The 26,462-nt window shown below is 33.3% G+C and overlaps 3 protein-coding genes across 5 annotated transcripts; 1 reads left to right on the top strand and 2 right to left on the bottom strand.

Moving 5' to 3' along the window:
• Positions 1-226: 226 nt before the first annotated feature.
• Positions 227-20,419, top strand: LOC105256774 (protein argonaute-2). Of its 2 annotated transcripts, XM_011266990.3 has the most exons (14): positions 227-887; positions 4,163-4,457; positions 8,285-8,401; positions 13,099-13,242; positions 13,349-13,629; positions 13,703-14,009; positions 14,085-14,307; positions 14,386-14,533; positions 14,617-14,880; positions 15,799-16,117; positions 16,251-16,602; positions 16,916-17,249; positions 17,333-17,532; positions 18,074-20,419. In XM_011266990.3, exons 3-14 carry the CDS (start codon positions 8,290-8,292, stop codon positions 18,180-18,182), a joined length of 2,793 nt encoding a protein of 930 aa, XP_011265292.1. In that variant the 5' UTR covers positions 227-887; positions 4,163-4,457; positions 8,285-8,289; the 3' UTR covers positions 18,183-20,419. The 2 variants fall into 2 exon arrangements, with proteins under 2 accessions (XP_011265292.1, XP_025268225.1); XM_025412440.1 differs by lacking the exons at positions 227-887; positions 4,163-4,457; positions 8,285-8,401 and adding an exon at positions 10,953-11,176.
• On the bottom strand, positions 6,457-6,949 carry LOC109610388. The gene has a single exon (XM_020029256.2). The coding sequence runs from the start codon at positions 6,901-6,903 to the stop codon at positions 6,712-6,714; it is 192 nt and encodes a 63-aa protein (XP_019884815.1). The 5' UTR covers positions 6,904-6,949; the 3' UTR covers positions 6,457-6,711.
• On the bottom strand, positions 6,962-10,018 carry LOC105256775. Of its 2 annotated transcripts, XM_011266994.3 has the most exons (4): positions 9,787-10,018; positions 7,922-8,034; positions 7,341-7,594; positions 6,962-7,059 (listed from the first exon to the last, which is right to left on the bottom strand). In XM_011266994.3, exons 1-3 carry the CDS (start codon positions 9,930-9,932, stop codon positions 7,383-7,385), a joined length of 471 nt encoding a protein of 156 aa, XP_011265296.1. In that variant the 5' UTR covers positions 9,933-10,018; the 3' UTR covers positions 6,962-7,059; positions 7,341-7,382. The 2 variants fall into 2 exon arrangements, with proteins under 2 accessions (XP_011265296.1, XP_011265295.1); XM_011266993.3 differs by having other exon boundaries at positions 6,962-7,594.
• Positions 20,420-26,462: the final 6,043 nt, after the last annotated feature.

The following is a 26,462-nucleotide window of genomic DNA, read 5'->3' as shown; positions in this document are numbered from 1 at the left end:
AGACGATCGGCGAAGAACCTCGTCGATCTCTCCCGGGATGTGCGATCTGACAAGGACACCAGTTGGCGAAACGCGCGGGCTTCGCCGGGCTTCCGTCCGCCGCGTTTCCGATCGAAGCGGCCGGGCGTTTTGTTTGTAAACAAGACTCCCTCGGCGCCCGCTTGTTTCGGCCCTGACGGGAGCGCGCGCGCGCGCGGCTGCGCGAATCGAACAAGTAGTAGGGGACTCCCTCGCGAAAACGCTCGTCGAAACGCCGAATGCGCCTCGGCGAAATTCAGAGCTGAAAAAGCCGCGGCTGTACGACGGTGCGTCGGGCCGGACGTCGAGGCCCGTTTCTCTCGTTTGCGAGTGTATCCGATCGACTCCATCGCGGCCAAGTGTCATCGTGTAACAAGCTGCGGGTATCGCGATAATGCCATTGTTGTGATAGCGGTACCGCGGCGGCGGTGTTAACCGGAAGAGGGACGTGGTGGGGGGGAGGGGAGGACGCGGCGGGGGGAACGAGCGGGCGGGCATAGGCCGGGGAGAGCGGAAGAGTGGGGGAGGGAAGTGAGGAGGTGACGCGGGCAGCGAGACTGTGTGCGCGCGCGCGCGCGCGCGCAACCCGTACGTGTGGTACAATGGCAACCTTGACACTTGGTGATCGTTTTTGGCGGCTCCGCGCCGCGGAGATCGCGCGTCCGGCGGCATCGCGTCGCAAGTGAAAGCGGCGGGCACGCCTCGAGCAGCAGCAGCGGCGAGCGCGAGAAGAGGAAGGGGGAGGAGGTGGAGGAGGAGGAGGAGGAGGAGGAGGTGGTGGATGGTAAACGGTGGCGAAAGACGCGGGAGCGTCGCGTACGTGGAAGACGTCGACATCGGGACTCCGAGAATCGTCGCGCATACATAGAGTAAGTCTGTCTTCGTCCTCGCGAGGCGCGCTTCTCTTTCTCTCTCTCTCTCTCTCCCCTTTGTTTTGATTCGGGCAGATCCGCCTCGCGAGCGAGGTGGCCGCGAGGTCGTCGTGTCGCGTCGTTTTGCGTCGCGTCAGCCGCGCAGCATCTCGGCATTTTGACACGCCGATCGCCAGAGGCAGCCGAATTAAAGGTTAGACAAGTGTCATTGGTCGAGCGGACGGTATGAATCATCTTTGGTCCTCGTCCTCGTCGTCGTCGTCGGCTTTGTTGTCGTCGTGGCGACGCGCGTATGTTTGCCGCGTGCGAGCCGTGAGAAGCGATAAATAACGATAATCCGCGAGGAGTCTCCCCGAGGGGGATCTCGTTTGTTAAACAAATTTCAAACGTCATCGAACGAATCTGCAAGTGTCATTTGACGAGAATTTTCATTTCCCTCGAATTCTATATTTTTATCCAAGAATATTAATTTATTAATTAATTAACATCCTTGCCGGAATATTTTTACATAATATCATAATATCATTAAGGGATTAATAGGAGGCAATTTTTGTGAAATGTAATTTTAAATATAATTTTATTTATTATATACATTTTAAATAATTTATATAAATTAATTATAAATTATATTAATTATATAGATTAATTATAAATTATATATAAATTTATATAAATAATTTTATATAAATTTTGTGAAATATAATTTTATTTATTATATAAATTTTAAATATAATTTTGGATGATGAAACCTGTTTCAAGTGTTACTTGGCCGAATTGAAAAAAAAAAATAGTCGAGATTTGCATAGATTATTTTAGACAATTTTAAGGAAGCGCGCAAAAAAAAATTTTTTTCGCGGCCAGCAAAACGTGCTCGGTGAAACGTCATCACTCGCGCGAAAGACCGGTCGGACGACCCAATTTCTTTTCCCATTGCTTGCGGTACGTTCAGACAACACACACATATACGGAGATGATGCACGGAGGATGCAGCGTTTCTTGCTACGCGTTCTTTGTGCGTGCACGACGCGTCGTACGCGTCGCACGCGGAAGTGCGTTTCTCTTTCCGCGTTCGGCTCACGCACCGCGCGAGCGAGAATTGATCCAACAATAAGGGCAAGTGCTCATCGCGATGTTCTCGGGATACGCGTTGATCGCTGCACTCGTATCGTATTTTCTTCGATTTTTAATTAATTAAATTAATCGAGTTGAATTTTTTTAAAGAGAATACATCATTATTTTGAAGTCTGAATAGTAAATAAATATCTTTATAGTTTTTCTTGCTAAATAATTAAATTGCACATTGATCTAACTTAAAAAAACTTTAATTTTAATGGTTGTTTTTTTAATTTTAGATGGTTGTTTACTCAAAAGTCGAGACTAAATAAGGATTTCTTGTGCAAAATGAGAGTATTATTTTTCCTCGGATCATTGATTTGTCATACTGTGTCAAATTGCGATTGATGAGGACATGGTGACGATGATGACGGCCTCGTTCGCGCGAATAAAAAGCCGACGATACGAACAACGATCGTAAAAACATCTCGTTAAGCCTCCATTTCTATTTCATGGGAGATATTCGAAGAGAAAGAGAGAGCAACTGAGCAAACCAAGAATTTTATCTATTCCGATAACTCGTCGAGTCTTCAAATAACTTAGTTGCATTAAGATAATTCAGGTAGCTAAATGTTTCACGATGCAAAATATTTCAAAGTTATAGATGACCATAATGATTGGACGTATCTTTTACTTTTAAATGTTGTACTGTATCGCGTTGCTTTAGTTAGCATTATAAGTAGGCAAAGTGTGCATTGTATATCGATTGTTATGCTCCAAGTAGATCTGTTCGAGAAACAGTTTTATGTAATTCATATATGTATTGCCAATTTTTCTTTTCCCTAAAACTTTGATATCTGCGACTTTAGATTCGTTTTTAATTCTAAACAAAATTTATTTTACGTAAAATATTTTAAAATAAATATTTCAGAATATATTTAAACGAAGTTTATAATAAATTTATATAGTAAATTTATTAAGATTTAAATAAAATTTATAATAAATTCTCTGAATGAAAGAAAGATTAAAAGTATTATATTGAACGATTCGCTAAGGAAATAGACTGCTCGATTTATTTGATTCTGTCGATTATTGATGAACTCGGTTTCTCCGCTTTTGTCTTCATTCACAACGATATCACTTGCGCGCGCGCACAAACGTATGTAAACAGATGACGGCAAAGTTGAAATAGAGAACTGAGAAATATTATGCCATCTGACAATTTATTATGTTCGTTGACAATTGACAACTGCCTCGCACATAGTGTATTTTTTATTTTGTGTTTCATCTCTCATGTATTGTATTTAAGTAAAAGTCACTACTTTTGCAAAGTAGAATTATATTTTATATAAAAAAATTATCATTATATTATAATTAATGTTACGACAGATGTTACAAGAATCACGAGATCGCGAACAAATAATTCAAAAAACACTTTTATTATTTTTAAAGACTTACTTAGTACACTTCAAACTGATTTATACATCCTTCTTTCGTTAAAATATAAATAATAGTTCTTCATAAAAATGGAAATATGTAAGTTAACGTTATCTCGAAAGATATGTATATGTAATGAATAATTAATTTTCAGTCAGGAGATTATTTTTATTTAACGTATTATAAGCAGAGAAGTTTTCTCGGAATTGAGTGTAAAATTTATCATTATTATCTGCCTGTTCTCCCTTTTCGGGCCTCGCAATCAGTTCCACGAGTGCGTGGAATTTGAAAAAGAGCAAAGACAGATAAATTTTGACATTCACGCATGGATGTTGTGTTGCACACATTCTTGTTTTGAAAATATATTTACTTTAACATGGAAATCTTGAAATGAGATTATATTGCGTTAATTAAGGAAAAATATAACTGCTTGAATAATTGCTTATTTGAAGCCATTTTATATAGTTCAATCAAGAAAAATATATTCTTCTGATTTAAGATTTAATTTTCTTGAATGGAAAAGAAACAATGTTAGATAGAAAATAACATTTTTAAATCAAAGATTATAATTTTCTTAAAGAATTAAATAGAATTAAATAATTATATATTCTTGAGGTGACAATTACAATATTAAAATAAGATTTTTCTATATTATTGTTCAGGTTTAAAATTATTAAATTCTTCTAAGAAGATTATAAATTGTTGCGTATATACGAAACAATGAACGCGTTAGTTTAAGTATATAAATTTTGATTTGACACTTATTTTTTTTTTCTGTGCAGAGAATCGTCGACGCGGAGTCACGTGTGTGCGTCGTGTAGAGACTTTGTGACGTCGGAGGCCGCGAGGGATGCGATTCCCCGAGTTCGCGAGTGACAGCCGCGGCAGCGCGACGTAGCCCCTCGCGTGTACGCACGTGGACAATACGCGCAACGCAGTGCGTACAGAACGCGCGAACCGCTGGGAATGCCGGTGTAAAGTGAAGAAACGGAATATACAGCTACGCTGTGGAAACGATTGACGTGATCTTCGCGTCTTGTAATTTATCTTTCATCCCGAGGAAACACGCAGAACGAGGTAAGTCGAGCATGCTAGGTGAGAAGCTATCGCGTGATTGAAAATTGATAGAATTTCGCCGAATTGGTTTGTCGTGACTGCCGACACGCAAGAATGACGCTCATTCAACGACGATTGATATGAGGTTCTTAGGCGTGCAAAATCATATTTGTCGAAATTATCACGATTTCAATTCCTGATTTTCCATTGGTCGTTAACTGTTTCAAGATTCTAGCGATTTTTCTTTTCAAAAGACTTTTCGTTGTGGAAATACAAAGAGGAAATCCTATATAAAAGATCTGTACATTCGTTTTGCCTAAATCTTAGATTTACTGTATTTTGGAAGAGAAAATTTTATATGATATAAAATAAAATATTTTTACATTTTGTTTCTCCTTTTACAACAACTGAAAGATCGCATTGAAAGAGTTAAATCCATTTTATTTTCAATATAGATTGCTTTGTAGCTTTAGTAATATTAGCTTCACAACTTTTATTTGTTCTTTTTCTTCCTTCTTATTTATTCTTTATATATTAATCTGCTTTATATCTGCTTCTATCATTGTTATAAATTACTTTAAAATAATTATGGTTAAGAATTATGAATAAAAATGGATAGTTTAAAACAATTACTTGGAACTGTTCTCTATTCTTTAAATTATCTAATATCTCTCACAAATTTGCTATTAAACATAATTGACTATATTCTCACCGTACATTTACAGTTAAATCAGTCGTTTATTATACTAAATAAATATAAAAATGTACAAAAATTGCCAAACATCGATTAAATTACATTTAAAGAGAATCTAAAAAAATGCAGAACTTTAATAAAATATAAATTTTAATGTGTATGTGTGTATATATGTATTATAATGTTAGCAAAATGGTTGGTTGTTTGTTTCAGTTGGTTGTTCTCATATATTACAATTTTATTATCGCGAATGTAGAACGTCACGTCCATCTTGCTAATCTCGGAATGTTAATCAACAAAGTTAATTTATTCAAGCAAGACCGCGAATTTTTTTGTCGAATAATTATCTGTCATACGATGGAGATACTTAGTTCTTAGCAATCCGATTTAAGACGAGCGTACGAGAGAGCGAGAGAGAAAAAAATGTTGTAAGTTTAAAGAGATGTAGCAAGGACGATAGCAATGCACGGACAAAGAATGAAAGGAGCGAAACGCGCACGCAAACGAATAAAATGAAAGGAAACGAGTGAGAGGAAGAAAAAAAAAGAGGAAAGAAGTGGGCAGAAGAAAGGAGATGGAGAACTCGGCGAACTTGAGAAACGAGAATCGTCGCACCGGTCTGTCGAACTTTTCTGGACGATATTTTGCGTTGTTTTTTTAAGCATTTCATTATTAATCGCGCGGAAGTAACTTAAAGGAGATTAAAATTTTTCTCTCTCTTTAAATATTATGCTAATAAATCAGAAACACGTGTATAAAATTGTTATAAAAATTTCATTGCAGCTGGTAAATGATATAATTTTATTTCTCTGAATTATATAACTATTCATTATATAATAAAAGAAAACTATAAATGATTGTGTAATTAATAATTATCGCGGAATTTTGAATGTCTCATGTGTATTGCAGAAGTCATTATAAACTTCTTTTTTTTATTCACAACTTTGCTTTTACATTATTTTGACAAAATAAATGAAAGATAATTGTACAGCAATGCAGTTAATGAAAATTGTAGTGCGGTGAGAAATATGGTTTCTGAATGTAATTATATTAAATATAATAATTGCTAAACTTTCAAATTCTTTAATTTATATTTGGACTTATTCACAGAAACACTTTATCAACTGTTAGACTATTTTATATATTTACATATCCCCTTTTCAGCTCTTATTTTAATATTGTAATTATTCTATTGCAATTTTTTAATTTTTATATATTCTTTTGAAAATGTTAATTACGAAAATGTTAATGACGAAAATCTTAAATTTTTTTATCGTTTACATACTAAAGGAAGTTAAATGTTTCATACAAAATTGTACGTCTTTTTAATGCTTATTTTATTATCAGAGCATATATATAAATGATTTACGATACACATTTATAAAGTACATCTCTTTTTCTGTGCTTGCTAGCGTAGGATTTTATTTAATTATTAAAGAATGAGACTTAAAAGTTTAATTTATTGGTTATAACGTGTGTTAAATAATTAATGTTATGATACTAATTTTATAAAAAATCTAGAGTTTAACAAAACAAAATATACAAGACATCTTGTAAATTGAATTCGCTGAATGCATGATGTTATTCGACGGGTTTTATAGTTATAAATCTCGAAAGAATAAATGCGACTAGAAAAGTACCTGCTACAAAACAAATGACAAAAATATACCAAGTTTCTTCGTCAAATACATCAGTGAAAGCTGGAACTTGACTGTAGAGCATATCGATAAGTCTTAAATTGTAATCTTTATTATTTCCTGTCTCGCTCGCCATTTTTATTATCTTCCTTTCTGTAAATTTCCGTTAAATCAATGTTGCACGGGTATTTTTCTTTTTTTGTACGATTGGCTTTATCGTAATAAAATGAGTATCAAAACTATAAAGTTAATGTAGATTGAACGTTTTTCGATTTCTAGAAAATGAAAAACCCTGCAAGAATATAAATAATTGTTGTAATGTTTATTTGGACATTACTTTACAAAATTTTAAGCAGATTTGAAGATTAATTTAAATCAAATATTACGCAGTAGATGATTAACTTTTTCCAGTTAATAATCTTTCACTTAAATTATTTATAAAACGTCAGAAAATAGTATAAAGCGATTTCGATGATATTTGTCGAAGAACTATAATTTAAATATTCGTATATTTAAATAAACTTTAATGAAAACTTGGCCACAAAAAAAAATCAGTGATATTTAATTTATTACCAGTCGAGTAATCGTAAGTAATCTAATAAGTCGCCAATTAAATTAACCCAGTAATTTTACTGGTCTCTTCTTTTTTCCTTCTTTGTGTTTATGATGCGATTTCTTTTTCTTTTTCTTCTTTTCTTGGAGCTCTTTTTGAGCTTCAAGCACAGCTGGGTCAGGCGGAATTAAGCTGGCAATATGCTTGTTGTAAAGCTCCAAAATGTTCAAGCACGTTAAAAGACCTGTTTTTAATATCACCTTATCACCTGATTCTGAAAAGTAAAGAATCGAATGATCTATCTGCGCGTGATTGCGATTATAAGAGAAAAAGTATAAAAAAAGTTTATTTTAGGCGAATAAATAAATAACTGCAGTTTTAATTATATTCTTGTTCACTCAGTAAATAAATTTCTTATTAATGTACACAATTTATTCAGAAGATTTGTTAGATGAAAACTAGAATTATATTTAAAATATCCTTCATATATCTTAAAATATCTTGTTTACGTTAATATGAACAGAATCTTGTTTGTAATGTTGCTATATTCTAAAGTGAATGAATGATGAGTTTGAACACATAATACTTTTGTTATACTCACGAAGACTGAATGTAACGGTTGGTTCAGAACGATCGCATACGACTTCTGTTTTCATCAAACAATACGGGTTTGTCGCACAAATTCTCGGCGCGCTAATGAAAAATTGAAAATCTCTGCAAGCAAAAAGCGTTATGCACGTTATTCTTTTGCGTTATCTGCAACGAAGGTATTGATTTACGCGCTTGTCTGTACAGTTTCTCTAAAGTAGAAATTAAATTTTGTACTGCTTAAACCTATGTTTCTTTCTTTTTTTTCTTTTCTCTCTCTATCCTTAGCTTTGGCACTTGGCTTGGCGCTGATACTAGGATATGCGAATTATCAATTTTCATTATATTTTTCAATATTTGTTGTTTCCTTTGGCAGGCAGAATGGCACAAATGGAGCAGCAATTACCGCTTCCAATGCCAGATTTAAGCACCCTTCGCATAACTACAGCCGTCTCCATGCTTGGCAAAGCATATGGATGTGGCCAGTGTAATGGTAAGTTTCATTCGAATTGAAGCAAAGATGAAAAACATAATGAATGTAAGAAACTTCATAACACAAGGAACGTTTATCTGTGCGCACTTCTCTTTGATATTTTTTATTAGCTTAAATTTAAAAGCATAAGATAATTATTCTCTTCAACTTGAAACATTTTTATATCCGTGAAAATATTCAAATTATTAAATTAAATTAAATTAAATCAAATTATTAAATTAAATTAAACTAAATTAAAAATACGTAAAAAAATTAAAAGTATCAAAATTTAAAAATACATAAAAATCCAATTAATTAGTTATCTTAAAAAAATCTTAATCGCTATATTAACTTCTCTTATCATCGACATAGTCGATTATCGACTGAAAACCGAAACGAACGATGGGATCAGATAAGGGAGGATTCTAAAAATGAAAAAAGGCAGGAAAATAACGAATACAAGCTTTCTGAAATGAAGCTCGCGCAAGATAACTTTTCTCGATTGACAGTCGAAGTTGTTATCTGATTCAATATTAAAACGAGGGAAATGGACGATTCACGTCGAACGGTATCGAGCGCAGCCACGATTGTGTACAAACGTCAAAATGAGCACGATTACGGGATATTGGAAATCGCGAGGGGCGGTTTGGGAAAAGCTGTCTCGTTTACCTCGCGCATCCTGCGGTTTGCACCTCGAACGTGGATTATATCCTGGAGACATGTACACAGGACACGACGGAGCAGCTCGAAGAATTTTCCGTGGCTTTCCCGATTAATAACGCGCGCACGATCGAGACACTTCTATAAATAACAGCGGGGCTGTGCGGATCGTCTGCTAGCTTAGCGCGAAGGGTGCGAGTTGCGCGTGCGTGCGTTATCGACGTCATCGGCCGCCGACCTAACCTGACCCGACTTGACAGCCGCGCTGCCCCGCGTTTACTCCGTTTTTACTCTCTCGCGAAATATGATTCTGTTCAAAATCGTGTACATTCGATATATTTATTTTTCTCATAATAATATATATACGATTCAGATGATTAAAGTATTAATATTTCGAGGAATTTTAATTCAGATTCTGGCCGTCTTTGTCTCAATAAATTGTTTTATTACTATTTTTTTTTTAAATATTATATTACTTGATATTTTACTTAATCAAATTTTGACATATTGCGTGAGAAGAAGAATGATTATAATTTTGACAATTTTGTATAAATGATTTTATTCTTAGGATTTTTTAACCTTTCAAGAATCTGAAGATAGCAATTATACGATTTTTTTCACAACATCACGAATATAAAAAACATATGCATATTATAAAAAAAACTTTATGAAAAAAAAGATACAAATTTGCGACGCCCTTTCATAATTTCCGCGGATGCGCAAGCAACCTTAGGAAGGAGACTAACCTTATCGGCTTGACTCGCTCGTGGAACGGGTCGAAACGGAAGTCGATCCTTTTAACCGGCGTTAAATTAATGATTTTTAGATGCTTTATGATCGCGGCCATCACACCGATGGATCGCCTTTTGGTCCCGCTGTAAGGGATCGACATTTTCAATAATTATGTGCAAACACAATCGTGCGCGACGAACTCGTCGCGATGTCGCACTGTCCGAACTTGTCGTGTCAGTGTTGCCATCCGACAGATTTGACCGCAGGTTGGCAATAGGCTCCACAGTGTGCGCGTCAACTTGCGCAATAGCTTGATCGACAATGACACATACTTTTCTATATATATTATGGAATATATAATTTATATATTAATTGTATATATCAATATAAATATTATATAATTTTTATATAAATATTATATAAATATATAATTATTATATAAATATTATACAATTGATATTTAATTATTGTTATATATTAATTATATATTCTATTATTAATACAATTTTTGAAAATAATTTTTATATTATTTTAATAATATTTTTTATTTTCTATAAAAATGGATAATAATCATTGAATGATATTCCTCGAACATTTTTCTTAATATAAATATTTTATTAATATATTAAATATTATATAATTATTATATAATTGATATTTAATTATTGTTATATATTAATTATATATTCTATTATTAGCACAATTTTTTAAAATAATTTTTATATTTTAATAATATTTTTAATCTTCTATAAAAGTGGATAATAATCATTGAATGATATTCCTCGAACATTTTTCTTAGTGATGCATGTATTAGATTACGTGATAATGTTTTAAAAATAAAATGAGTAGTTTTTATAGGAAAAGAAGGAAAAGAAAAAGAGATAGAGAGGAGGAAGAAGGAGAATAATGACGTGCAATTAACACACTATCGATATACATATTCATCGCTATTTTTATCCACTGTTCTCCGAGTGAATCGAGGAACATTATTACAGAAAAGTCCGAGTATTTTAAAATCTAACAAATGAAAAATCATCTCATCGAATGACACTATTCCAGACGATTGAATTCGAGTGAAATAATTGGAAGACGATTTTGAAATCCTCGCGCACGAAGGAGCGAGCGGGGCGCCCTCCGGCGGCGTCTGGCGGCGCGAAAAATTGTCGACCGCGGCACTTCTCGGTGAGAGTCGGTTAGTCCAGGTTGCGCGGCCAATGGGCGCCGCGCTAGCGGACGCCATTGCAGATGGACAGCCTCGTTCGGTGGTGTCGTTCGCAGTGTGTGTTGTGGGGAAGCGTGTGTGGTGTGGCCAGCGGGGTCTTGTGTTGAATTTTTTACTTATTTATTAGTGGTTATCCGGTCTTTTACGCTCGACGGCAGCGAATATGTACCCCGCAGGACAACGTGAGTGTCTCTGCGTCATCGTCCCCGTCCGGGGTGGCCGCGGAAACCCCCGTAAACACGCTCCCGACGTCCCCTCTCTTGACATCCGCGAGCTAGCGTGCTCGCGAGCTCGCGAGCTCGCGGATATCGTTGACTCTCGCACGGCGGTGTCCCTCGGACGCCTCCTCCGCCTCGTTTCCCCGTCTCGAGTGGCCGTCCGTGCCGTGTCGTTGGAAAAAAAGCACGTTGCGCGGGAGGGGAGGGACTCTCGCGACGCCCCGTGCGTGATCCTCCGCGGATGATTCGCTCAATGACCTCGGATGAACCTCGTTCAACAGGCACGCGTGCTGTCGTCATTCACTCGCGACTCGATTCATGGATACTTTACGCGTTGCCTAAACCTAGTCCGCTACAGCTCGCTGTGTCTCTCTCTTTCTGAATTATGATCTTTCTATCTTATCTGTTATACGGACAAAGAATCTTAGCCTTTGGGCATAAGTGAATCCCGAGTAGGATAGGCTCGGTCTGTTGGGAGATTAATGATTTTCCGCGATATTTCTCTCGGGATGTATATCCAAATTTATGGCATAGATGGAGAAAATTAATTCTGTATATTAACTATATGAATGTGTGTGTCATACATTTTGGAGTCACGTATTAGAAGATTGCCTTAAAAAGCATGCTTATCGGAAGCATTTTTTTTTTAAGCTTTTATGTGTTGAATTATTTGAAAAATAGTATATTTAAGTATCATGAAATTAATTCATCATGAGATACTTTGGTATCATTTCTTAAATTTTATTAGCAATGCGTAATCTGTTATAACGAGTTTAGTTTTGGTGGATTAAAATATTTCAATTAGGAAATAAATATACGAAGCACTATTGCGATTTATTTTGAAAAGCTGTCTTTACTTTGTTATAAATTTCTTCTATAAGATTTACTTAAAATCGCAAAATATTTTTAACATACTTCATTTACTTAGAATTTATGCAATTTATGCAGTTTCAAAAAATTGTAAAGAAAAAGATTTTGTATCGATGATAGTGGAATATTTTTTTATAAACATTTTGTTGACACACACTTTTAAAAATAAAATTGATTAATAATATTTTTATTTTTTTGTTTTTTTTTAGTTTTGTAATAGGAATATTTTTGACATAGGCATTAAGTGAGCTTACAATTGTGAATACAATAGTCAATTTTTTTTCTAAATTATAGACAAGATAATTAACAATGATTCCAATATTTGAATAAACTGTCAAGCATAAATATATTGTAGCAGAATAAAAAGTGTGCAAACAAAATAGATACAATGTAGTAATTATTGATTTAATGCACATTTAGTGTTTAGAGTAATATAACTTAGCAATGCTAATACAATCCTTTTTATTTTATATTGTTTAATATTTGTTGTTTCTTTATCTTCTATTTTTAAACATGATGCAAATAATGTTTATGTACTTGACATTTTATCTGAATGTTGAGTTGAGCATATCATTTGTTTAAGATACAAAAATGTTGTTGAGAAAAAATATTTTGTGTTAATTATCTTAAATGTATCTAGAGTTATTTTTTTACAGTTTGTTACAATCACTGACGTTGCATATAAAAAAAGAACTGAGATATCGTAATCTGTTAACTTTGACTTAAAAAAAATTCTTATTGAGCATTTAACATTAAATTCGTTATTATACATATAATAATAATTACTTGATGTGTGCAATACCTTGCAATACCTTGGACTATTATTATTGCGCATAGATATTCGTTGCTGTACGATCTGATTATAATAAACTGAGCATCCCAGAGCACACAAAGAGAAATAAAAGATGCAAAGTTCAAGTATGTAATATTATTCCACAAATACAGACAAAGTATACATAACTGACACACTGATTTTTTGAGAAATATTTTATATTATTTTACACATATTTTTGCAGCCCCTCCACCTGGACCTTCAACAAGTGGTGGCTCTGTTGGGACAGCAGCGGGAGTAGCGGCAAGTAGTGTCGCAGCTCCCAGCAATATGGGGCTTGTTCCCGCACAACAGGCACACACTCCTCCTCAACCTACGGAACTGCCAAGTGCGTATACATTTATAACTCTGTTAAATAAAACTGTTCTCTGCTAAGTGAAAAATGTTGTAAAGCTAATTTTATTTGATTGTAATTAATATTACTTTTTGCCCAGTGTTTACATGCCCTCGAAGACCAAACATAGGACGAGAAGGCAGACCGATTGGTTTGCGAGCTAACCACTTCCAAATTAGTATGCCACGTGGCTATGTTCATCATTATGACATTAGCATACAGCCGGATAAATGTCCTCGGAAAGTTAATAGGGAAATTGTAGAAACTATGGTTCATGCATATACTAAAATATTTCAATCTCGTAAGCCTGTGTTTGATGGCAGAAATAACTTGTACACAAGGGACCCCTTGCCTATTGGGCATGATAAAGTAGAATTAGAGGTGAGTTATTATTATTGGAAAATTCCAATTATATTGCACGACATTTATAATTATTATTTAACTGTCTTTACAGGTCACACTGCCTGGTGAGGGTAAAGATAGAGTTTTCCGTGTTGTTATAAAATGGTTGGCGCAGGTATCGCTATTTGCTTTAGAAGAGGCTCTAGAGGGACGAACTAGACAAATTCCATATGATGCTGTTCTCGCTTTAGACGTCGTAATGAGGCATTTACCATCTATGACATACACTCCAGTAGGTAGATCGTTCTTTAGTACGCCAGAAGGATACTATCACCCATTGGGCGGAGGCAGAGAAGTATGGTTTGGATTCCATCAATCAGTGAGACCATCGCAATGGAAAATGATGTTGAATATTGATGGTAAACGCGCGGAAAACAATTTTTGATTTGTATTATACCGATATGACTTTATTACTCATCCGTTTATATTTCTAGTCTCTGCCACTGCCTTCTACAAGGCACAGCCGGTTATAGAATTTATGTGTGAAGTATTGGATATCCGAGATATCAACGAACAAAGAAAACCACTGACAGATTCTCAAAGAGTGAAATTTACCAAAGAAATCAAGGGTCTCAAGATTGAAATAACTCACTGCGGAGCTATGAAGCGAAAATATAGAGTGTGCAATGTTACACGTAAACCAGCTCAAATGCAATCGTAAGTATACATTGAAATGATAATGTCGTCGTCAAAACAATAGAAATTTACAACATTGTAATTGTTGTTAATTTGTAGATTTCCATTGCAACTGGAAAATGGACAAACAGTCGAATGTACAGTTGCCAAATATTTCTTAGATAAGTACAAAATGAAATTGCGCCACCCACATCTTCCTTGTTTGCAAGTTGGTCAAGAACACAAACATACATATTTGCCTCTTGAGGTTTGTGCACAAAATCTTAACTTGTAAGCGTTAATATTTTATAGAGAATATAAAATGATATGCAATTATTTGTTACATGATAGGTTTGCAATATTGTTGCTGGACAACGCTGCATTAAGAAGTTAACTGATATGCAGACCTCGACCATGATCAAAGCTACAGCGCGTTCCGCACCAGATCGCGAACGGGAGATTAACAATCTAGTTAGAAGGGCTGACTTTAACAATGATTCTTACGTGCAAGAATTTGGATTGACTATATCGAATAGTATGATGGAAGTCAGGGGTCGTGTATTACCTCCGCCCAAACTGCAGTACGGAGGGCGCGTAAGTTCCCTCAGTGGACAGGTGAGAAACTTCCAACTGAATCAGTCAGGTCTAGTCGAATCACACATTTGCAAGGGCTAATAAATTTCATTATTTTTAGCAAGCATATTAATTTTTTTTTTTTTTTTTTTTATGTAGCATTGGATATGTGTGTGTTCGATGAACAGTTATTATACATTTTATATAATAAATAAATATATATATATATATATATATATATATATATATATATACATATTTTGCAAAAACAAAGCTGTGTTAAAAAGCTATAATGAATATAAGAGACATTTTCATATTGTTATTGCTGATTTTAGCGTGTAATATTTATTTTACATCTGATATTTATTTTACATCTTGTATGACACAGTAGCACTTACATTTATATATTTCTCAATTTAATTTTGTAAACTTGTAATAATAATATACATTTTTAATATTTAATAACAAGATTATCTTTGACATATATCTCTATACACGTGGCCAAAAGTTGTCAAATGAATGCATGGGTTCTAGACCTGATTGATTTGATATCTGGGCTGTTAGTGTAACGAGTATTCACTGCTGTCAATTATAAATAATAGATATGACAAAGATATACTTTTTGCTATAGTGGTAGAGAATCATAACTTACGGTTTACAAATGTAACTAATGTTACATTTGCAGTCCGATATCACTCGAAAGTCTGATGCCATCAGTATCTGTTCCATGCTATAGCAATATTCTTGATATATTTTTCTTGATACATAAATAATCTTTTTTCCACTAGGTTTAGAATCATAAAAGTTTTCATTTATGTTGCTTTTAAAATTGCAAGTAAAATTGCGTGTGAAAAAAGAAATGTTTATGTATGGAAACACTGATGCATCTATTAGTAGGATGATTACATATTGTTAAAACAATTCGTTGACCCTCAATAACACATGTCTCTTTCCCTAAAGACGAAGCAGCAGGCAATGCCTAATCAAGGCGTGTGGGATATGCGTGGCAAGCAGTTCTTTACTGGAGTGGAGATTAGAGTGTGGGCAATTGCTTGTTTTGCGCCACAAAGAACAGTGCGTGAAGACGCGCTACGTTTATTCACGACACAACTCCAGAAAATTAGTAATGATGCTGGCATGCCCATCATTGGGCAGCCATGTTTTTGTAAATACGCTACTGGACCGGATCAAGTCGAACCTATGTTTAGATACTTGAAATCGACTTTCTCGCAATTGCAGCTAGTTTGTGTTGTGCTACCTGGCAAAACTCCTGTATATGGTAATTATATATGCTATATAAATTAGAATGTCTCGGATTAAATTACATATATTTTACAAATAATCCTAGAACATTTTTATGTAATTCTTTTATAAATGTAAATCGAAATAAATTGTTTTCCATTTTTTTTCAGCTGAAGTGAAAAGAGTAGGAGATACATTATTAGGCATGGCGACTCAATGTGTACAAGCGAAAAATGTCAATAAGACTTCGCCGCAAACATTATCCAATCTTTGTCTTAAAATAAATGTCAAATTAGGAGGCATCAATAGCATTTTAGTACCTAGCATAAGACCGAAAGTGTTTAACGAACCAGTTATATTTCTTGGAGCTGATGTAACTCACCCGCCGGCGGGAGATAACAAGAAACCCAGCATAGCTGCTGTAGTGGGCAGCATGGATGCCCATCCATCTCGATACGCAGCGACAGTTAGGGTTCAACAGCATAGACAAGAGATTATCCAGGAACTCAGTTCGATGGTTAGGTGAGTGATTCGAATTAATTTATGAAATTTTACAAGACATTTAGTAAATATAAGTTTTAAATAGATGATTTAATTGTGACATTTCAATAGATGTGATATCAAGATTTTTTTTATGTCAAAACTTTTAATTTATAATAATTATTATGAAATACCATAATTACATATTTAATAGACATTGCAAAATTATTAAAAAGTGATAATTATCAGTCATTATTGAAAGTATTGTCATATTTATCTCAGGTTCGCATTTGTTTCTTATTTTTTCTTGCTATTAAATACATCTCTAATCGTCATATCTTTTTTTTTCTTTAAGGGAATTGCTTCTAATGTTTTACAAGAGTACGGGTGGATACAAGCCTCATAGAATAATTCTGTATCGCGATGGCGTCTCCGAAGGACAGTTTCTCACCGTTTTGCAACATGAATTAACTGCCATTCGTGAGGCGTGTCTCAAGCTCGAAATCGATTATAGACCCGGCATAACGTTTATTGTCGTACAGAAGAGACATCACACGCGTCTGTTCTGTGCAGACAAGAAAGAACAAAGCGGGAAAAGTGGAAATATTCCAGCGGGCACAACTGTCGATGTGTGTATAACTCATCCAACGGAATTCGATTTTTACCTCTGCAGTCACCAGGGTATCCAGGTAAACTTACTAGTCTTTACATAAAAAACATGCTTCATTATCACACCGTGCATTTCTATAAACACTCGTTTCTATTGTTTCAGGGCACATCGAGACCATCGCATTATCATGTACTTTGGGACGACAATCACTTCGAAAGCGATGAATTACAATGTCTCACATACCAGCTGTGTCATACTTATGTCAGATGCACGAGATCCGTCAGTATACCAGCACCGGCGTATTACGCTCATCTCGTAGCATTCCGAGCCAGATACCACTTGGTCGAGAAAGAACATGATAGGTGTGTTTAATTTTTTTATCATATCATTATAAATGCTTCGTGAGACTTTATTATACAAATCAGTTTCAATAGCAAAACGAGTCGAGTGTCGATGTTATAACACATTTATTTATTTATTATACAATAAAAAGTATGAAACAAATACAAAGACGAAGGAAGAATAGCGAACATTTCGACCCTATTTTTTGGTCATCTTCAGCGCAAATGTGATGGTGATATAAAAAAATATATAACAATATCACCAACAATACATTGTTGATATTGTTATATATTTTACAATATCACCAACAACATATTTTATATCACCATCACATTTGCACTGAAGAAAAAATGACCAAAAATAGAATCGAAATGTTCGCTATCCTTTCTTTTTCTTTGTCTTGTTTCTTCCTTTTTTGTATAATAAATAAATAAATGTGTTATAACATCGACACCCGACTCGTATTGTTGTTATTGAAACTGATTTGTTAATTTTATATTTCGAGTCTTATACTTTTTATTATTTATACTTTATTATACCTTTTTTTCTTAAATTTTACAGTGGGGAAGGTTCTCATCAGTCGGGTTGTAGCGAAGATAGGACACCGGGTGCGATGGCACGAGCAATCACGGTTCATGCAGACACAAAACGAGTTATGTATTTCGCATAATTCCATTCTTTGGACCGAAATATATATATGGCTCGAATATATATATGGATTCAGTCTTGCTTATCTCTGTGAGAAAATGACTGTATATAATATTAATCTGTGACGAGTGCAACCGACGAGGAAGCTTCAGCGAACAGCCGGGAACAGTCCAAGCGCAACTGTATAACGCATTGCGTTACAAACTCTCTTGGACTATTTAACAGTTAGAGTGATTGGTCAATTTTCTACACTTTCTTTTCTGTTTCTCTTTCTTTTCTGTCATTTTCTTATCGAGTTTATACGATAGTTTTTTTTTGTATGTGTGACATATATATTGTATGTTATATTCACATCTGTACAGAGGAAGAGCGAGTTCTCGATTTGATTTTATGAACTTTGTATAGACTAAGTTTTTACGAGGGTGCTTTTAACTAATGCGCGCGCAGTTTCTAAATCAGATTAAGCCATTTTGCAAAGGTAAACAGCCATTTGCAAAAGTAGATTGAAAGTAAGCTAAACAATTTTTTTTTCTTTTTTTTTTTTTATGGAAATTAAGCTAGATTAGATTGAGGAGGTAATTGAATGTGACATCTTAAGCTAATAACAGATTGATTTAAGCTGAATGTGGATTTCTGTTACACGCTATCGAGATAAATAATAGCACTTTTCGATTTAAATGACTTCACAATGAAATTAGTGCGGCATATTACGCTTATTTTTTCAGGGAACGAGTTTTCCCTAGCATTTGTGTGCAAAATGAAGGGGGAAAGAACAAAAGAACCAAAATCATGATTGTATAAATCGCTATTTGCGAGACTGTTATCCTGTTGTATGTATGTATAGTTTTTATTTCGCGTGGAGTGTACAACTCCATTCTGTAAATTCTGTAAATTCTAGATCTCTAATCATGCTGCAGAGATTGGCATAATAAAAGCTAAAGACAGTCAGTTGGTAATGATGATAATAACTTTAGGATTGTGAGTTACATTATTACATCATATCTGCAGAATCACAATGCCGCTATCTTTTATACGAGATGCACTTTTAAATCACAAAACCATTTTAAAGATAATCCTGGAGTATTCTCAAGAAAACCGATAAAACAACACCAATTTGTGTGTATACTTCGTCTAAGTAGCTTAGTTGATAAGAAAGGACATAATCTTCGTACATAAAGACAATTATGTAGTGAAACTAGCCGAGGAATGTTATGTAGAGAACTCGCGCTATTTATATGACTTCCGTCATAATTTTTAATAGCTTTGAGTGTTTATTTGAAAAAAAAAAATACTGTCGAAAATTACTCTCGATATATTTATCAATATATTTATCAATATGATTATGAAATGTAACACAGAGAGTTATTCTCTCTTACTCTCTTTATATTTCTTACCCAGAGTTATTCTCTCAAATGGACACTTTAAGCTTTTTAGGATTCAAATTTAGCATAATTTAATCGAATATGATCATTTTAATGCTAACTAATTTGTTAGAATATATATTTTATTCGTTTCATTTAATTTTTCATTAAGGTGCGTTATTGTCTGCACGTTGCACACAGCTCATAATCTATGCTTACAACTATTAACTATGACACTACTGAACTAGAAAATACAGTTAGGGTATAATTCTAAGAATGTATACAACTTTATCTGTGTTAAATGCGTATCGGGAATGAAAGTAAACGGATATCCATGTCTGGTGTCCGAGATAAGCCGGGATGTTATCTACTCAGATAAAAGAATAATGGCTATGAATAAGCCGAATTTATATGGCATTAAATGTAGGCCGATAACAAGGCCTTTTCACAGAACGTGCAAGAAACTTCGAGATAAAAATAATATCGCGATATTGCGTTGATGTAATGCAAAATTATGCAAACGTAAAGATGCGTTAGTAATTAATAGAATTAGAGCTATTGCTTTAAAAAGAGAGGATTGTGAAAACCAAGATTAGCAGTAAGAGTAATGTACGAGTAAGGACCTCTTATCAGTTTTAAGAGAATAATTATCCGTTTGCTTGATAATGCCAAACTTTAGGGATTTCATATTTTTACTCTAATGATCGCGATTCGTGCAAATCTATTTCAATAATCTTTTGGAACAATAATTATTAATAATTAAAATAAGAGCAAAGCCTTGGAAGTAACATGTATAATCCAATTTTTGAGATAGTCATATATTAATAGATCAAAAAATCTTATTAATATATGAACACAAGTCGTAATATGCGATGTATAATTATGTATCAATAATTTGTCGCGTTAAATTATGTATTACTATTAGAATCATTAATATACAACTCTAGATTTTTTTTTCTGTTTTTGTATAATTATATAAGTGTTCGTATAAAAAAAGGAATTGCAATTGCCATTGCAATTAATTATGATTCTGAAAGTTTGTAAATCAGTATTAATAATAACAATGCTTTTATTAAGAGAGACTATTCTTGGAAAATTATTTTGTTGAACCACCGATTTTTTTTTTTAATTAATATACAATGTATACAAAAGAGCGAAAATGCTATCTTTGACTGTATTAATGATTCTAATGTTAGATTTATAAAGGATATAATGTTAATATTATATCGGAAAGTGTGTATGAAAAGAAGACCTTGATCTATTAGTAATATTTATTCTAGTTGTTAAAGTAAAGCATGTGAAACTTAAAGTTAAAAGCCTGTATTCTCGGCCCGTACTAGACGCAGCCACAGTTGTAACGAATATCTAGAATTCGTGGTTTTTAGGTGAAACGTTACTTCTTTTCGGGCACATCTGCGCTGATAGCTATATAACGGCTTTTATTATCATCTATCTAAGACCTGTTTCGAAACGACATAGGCGTAGGCATAGTTCGGATAATATAGTCAGGACAATTGATGAGGTGGATAAAATATTGGGGGAAATATTAAATAAGAAAAATAAAACAAAAAAAGGAAAAGATTATTTATTCGCGTTGTTGAAGAGATACATACAGGTACCAAATCTGAATGAGCGATAACAAAATATAACGGTCGTTATTTTATCAATCGCAATTGAATAACGATTGATAAAGTGACGTACAAAGGGATGAATGTTATTAAACTTTAAAATAAATTGTAGACGATGCAAATTAGATTTTAAGGCAAGTAAGGAGCTGCTATAACGATATAATCAATGTCCCAGTGAATACCAAAATGAGATCAGATATATTGGTAAACCGCAAAATTTATCAATTAATTCAATAAGTTTTTTTTCACATACAATTATAGTATATTATTCAGCTGTTAAATTTCTCTGTAAGATTTAAAAAGCATATCTTCTCGTTTAAATAATTAATTGATATGATTCAACTTAGTTTCGTGTTCGCAGAGAAAATGAAAGAAAATCTGTGAGTCGCATATCATAAAATATCCTTATGAATGCACGTCAGATACTATTATGTAACCGATTGCATGATATTCTATATCACTGTATTTTCATCTTCTCGTGTTTTTTCGAAAGCAACAAATTTGGCTCGATATTTTCCTGCGCCTGAACGAAAACAGGACTAGAAAAAGTGAGAATACGAAAGACGAGACTAGTCCTCCTCATTTGTAAATATACATTTCAATAATTTATTCGCAAATGATCTTTTCTTTTCGGCAATGAAGATGACATTTCTGTAAACTTTGCTGATTCGAAATAAGAATGTGTATTGCGTTATATGCAAAATCTTTTAAGTATTTCATATTTTCTCTTGGCCATAAATTTTGTTCGACGCTGAAAGATCGATATTTCTTAACAAGTATATTTGATTAGAAGCTATTAATTGTTGCAGCTTTATAACTTAACGTTTTTTATCACCGTGAAACTTTGTCCATTTTAAAAATTTTATTTATATTCTTTTGCAGCTTGATTTGCTAAAAGCCTTCAAAATTTCGATTTAAAAAAAAAATAATGGTAATTAAGCCTTTGTGAAAGTCTTTGCCGGGGATAAATCAACTCTAGATTTATTAGAAAAATTGCAACTGATGATTAATACATGTACATTCAAATTCTCCTTAAAGTGTATAAAACTAGAATGTATAAAAAAATGGAGTGAAAAACTGAGAAATTGAAATAAGTAAAAGCTAGAAAAAAGTTAGATATAATTTCATAGCATGCAACTATGAGATGTAAAATTTAATGTAAGGTAAATAATTTATATTTGTATATCTATATAAAAATACATATATATATAAAAACATATATTACACGCGCGCACACATACACACACAAGGTTATAGTAAAATTATTGTATCTCTACATGTTATTACTTCTCTTATTAAAATAGTAAGTTTTATCTTATGAAAAGTCAAGAGTATATCTACTTTCCAAGATTCGCCATCGACAAAGTCTCCTAAGCTTGTGGTATAAAAAAGCATAAATTGCACGAATATGCGCATAAATGATAAGTAATAGTTAAATCACAACTGTGTAATATTAATTTTATATCCTACGACTTCTGTTGCCCTAAAAGATGTAATATTTTGCGAAACTATTCCGTCTCATGTGTGCATATAATATGTAAATTTTTTATGTAACAAGTATACACACACACATTAATATGCAACTATGTATACACATCTATACACACACATATATACATATATTTTACGAGATACTAAATATATAAGAATATTTTCGTTTTTCAAGTCTTTGTTTATGGGAGACATATATGCGTATCAAAAGTAGAAATACTGAAATCTTTCTCGCTAAATTTTGACTTTTCGAAAACACATTAGCGATTTTATTATATACTGTAAATTCACTTGCTACTTAAGGCGTGTGCGAAGTGCATAAGTTTCAAAGTATCAGCTTTAAGAGTGCCAGCGTCATGGATGAAACGATCAATAATAGCGTTAACGTGACGATAGGGGACGATATTAGCGTTAGGTACAGTTTTGTCTTTAATTTCTAAGTGTATGCGCTGTTATATTACGAGTATGCATGCTACAAGAGTATGTTATGAAAGTTACTCGGAAGAGAAAGCCTGTCTCTGAAGTGTGAACACGAGTCTGGAAAAAAAGACATGACGCGAGGCAGGAACGACTGGGATTAGTAATTTAATGTAAAAGTAACGCTTTACGTAGATTAGGTCGTTTTGTTAACGATGGGAAAGGAAGGTGATTTTAACGCCGAACTTCGAGTCTAAATCTGGCGGCTACGCAATTTTTCTTCTGTCTCTGTCCTATTACATGTACTCGACTACAATGTTTAATTAGTATTAAGGAAAAAAAAAAGAAAAGCAAAACCATTCAACAGTTATATCTAATTCTGTGGATCGATTTTCTGTAATGAAATAGCTAATAGTGTTGTATTTTTAAGAGACAAACACAGAGCTAAATGATAGATCTCTCACATTGCTCTGTCAGGAAGACAACAATGGGGGCATTAACGGTATTCCTTACGTTAAAATTACATTCGATAAATGTTTGACATTTCTATTATAATCATATCAATCATGTGTTAATCCACGACTTGTTACCGTAGATTCGAAATTCTGCTTGAGATGATGTAACAATGACGGAAGTTGAATTTATATCGAGATGCGACTTTTTATTATAGAAATTATAGTCGAATAAAATACACATAACGAAGTTATGTCGAAATTGCCGAATGTATATCTTGTCATTAAAGATTTGACAATTTTTTATATTAAAATGCTATAGTAAATTTTGAAACATTATTGCATTATTTATCTACATAACTCTTTATATATAATATTTAAGTTATATTCATTTCATTGGTATATATTAATATTAATATTGATATTATATTAATATTAAAATCAAAATAACTGAAGTTTTTTATATTACTTAATTTACAAATTTTTAAAATATATAGAAAATTTTGTTAAGAAATATCTTAAAAATGTAAAAAAATTATGTAAACTATTTTTTCAAGATTTAAAAAAAATTTTTAGAGAAAATTATACTTCTTTTCTGAAAGAATTTGAATTTTTATAATCGCTCTTGTCAGAAGTTGCAGTGAATTTTTGTCAATTATATATATCAAGTTTGAATGAATATAATGTTGACGAAAATAATATGAGAGAATTTTAAAATGAGGGATGAAAAGAATTGAATATTAATAATTGGCAAATACATGAAGAATTGAAACGCGATGTGTCGTGGATTAGCATCCTATTCTAAGTCTGATATTCGAATTGAATCGCTAATAATATTTCATAGCTCTCTCTTTTACGAGCCAAAAGCAAAAGGAAACAAGAAATGTCCATTATATTTATTCATGACAAATGTGATTTATTGTTCATGGGATCGTTTCTATAAACATTAGTCAGAGATAAAAAGCTTGCAAAACTAAAAAAAGAAAATTTCTTGGAGAATTTAATGCAGTTTGATGCATTTTTTTTAAAAACTTGAAAAAATTAATCCAAATTTAATTTTACAATTTGGAAAATTTTATCTAAAAAAAGAAATCTCAAAAATATACAAAAATTATGTAAAATATAATTTCTCCAATTTTAAGATTTTTTGTAAAGAAAATTATATTGATTAATATGTTGTACAATTGATTTTATATTCTTAAAGAAAAGTAGAAATGACTGTTACTAATGATTATAGCTACGATTTGCAATTCCACGAACACGTAATATCGATACATTGAGGAACCTCAAAAGATCCCACCGTTCGAAAGAAAACCTATTATATAAACTTTCTGTATCTACAAGTGCCTGGCGCTTCGTCCGCGCGTATTTGAGGTTTGCAAACAATAAAGTTAAACGTGTAACGACTTTCGAAATTCTAAAAGAAAGGACTAGAGTGCGAGAGCTTGTTGAGTAGAGAGAAAACGCGGCGATTGTAGATAAGTTTTGAAAAAAAAAAAGCGCGGTCGATAATAATTAATTGATTAAGGGATCATAAGTTAAGTGGATAGATACTTGTTAAGGAGTGAGAGGATGCGGCGAATGTCGGCGAATTGTCCAACTTGGCCGCGCGCTGAAAGTATAAACTTAAATTATATCTGTTGGAGTCTTAATCACGTCTGGTCAAAATGAGTAAATACTAGCTGTAAGATATACATACATACATATACACTCACACATACACACGTACATACGTACATAAATATAATGTAAGTGAAATATGTTAAATATTATATATTTATAAATGTGTCGAATGAATAAGTTTGAAATTAATAGCCTAATGTGTATGTATGTCGTACACGATCACGGTATCCTTGATTCATTAATTTCGAGCACACGCCTGCACAATGCATGTTTATCATCGTACGTTAAAAAATATCGATAGACTTTGTAACAAGGAGTATTTATTGCGAAATCGAGCAGGACGAAAAAATCGGAACAGGCAGCGCGTTGCAAACAATTACGAACGCTCTATATATCGTGTTAAATAAATTATGAAATATTTGTTATTGAGCAATGCGAACGAAAAAAAAAAAAATGATAGACAATAGTCGGAAGTAGCTATTATTCGTTTGTGAATGATGTTATCCGTCTCGGACAATAATTTTGTTCTGAAACATGTCGGCGACCTGTTGCGACTTCTTTCGAACGACATCTTTAAAAAGATCTCGCTCCTAATTCTAGAAATTCAATAATCGACTTTCATATACATATAAATAAAAAAAATTTTGTATAAATATATAAATATATATATATATAATAAATATAAATAAAGTTTTATATAAATCGAACATATTTTTAACAAAAAAACTAATTAATAATTTTATCTTGAGATCATCGAGTTGTACAAATTAGGAGCACGGAATTAAGTAACTCGCTCTCATTCGTTTACATTGCTCGATATCTGACTTTACAAAAGAGTCAGCCGGCAGAATGAAAAAAATACCATGGCAAAGATATAATTCGTATAAAAATACAAATCACATTTTTTTATAAATTATAATGTAAATTCTCTGGTGTGTTATGTGTGCCTCTCTGCATCCTCGATCGAGTAATCGTCATGTAGGTATCGTGAAACATTCGTTTTCGTAAAGATTCATAAAGATTAGATCTCAATTTTTCCATGTTGCATTTCTCGAAAATGCATGGTTATTTTTTAATCTGTAATATCTCAATAAATTTAGCCAATCAAGCAGCATTTTCGTTCGAGTTTTATGTTCGAATGAACAGATATATTTAAGAATATAATCTTATATATTTCTCCATGTGTTACTATTATATTTCTATGTGAAATTAAAATTAGAAACATGTTACGAATGATATTTTAATTATTATTATATTATGGTCTCGATAACATATTTGAAAATTTTTAAAAAGTATAAAGTTTGCACGGATTTCTTTCATATACATCTGT

Source organism: Camponotus floridanus, unplaced genomic scaffold, assembly GCF_003227725.1.
Source record: "Camponotus floridanus strain SB8 unplaced genomic scaffold, Cflo_v7.5 scaffold50, whole genome shotgun sequence".
NCBI classification, from domain to species: Eukaryota; Metazoa; Arthropoda; class Insecta; order Hymenoptera; family Formicidae; genus Camponotus; species Camponotus floridanus.
Note: the sequence above shows the minus strand (reverse complement) of the source record. Positions and strands in the feature narration are given on the sequence as shown.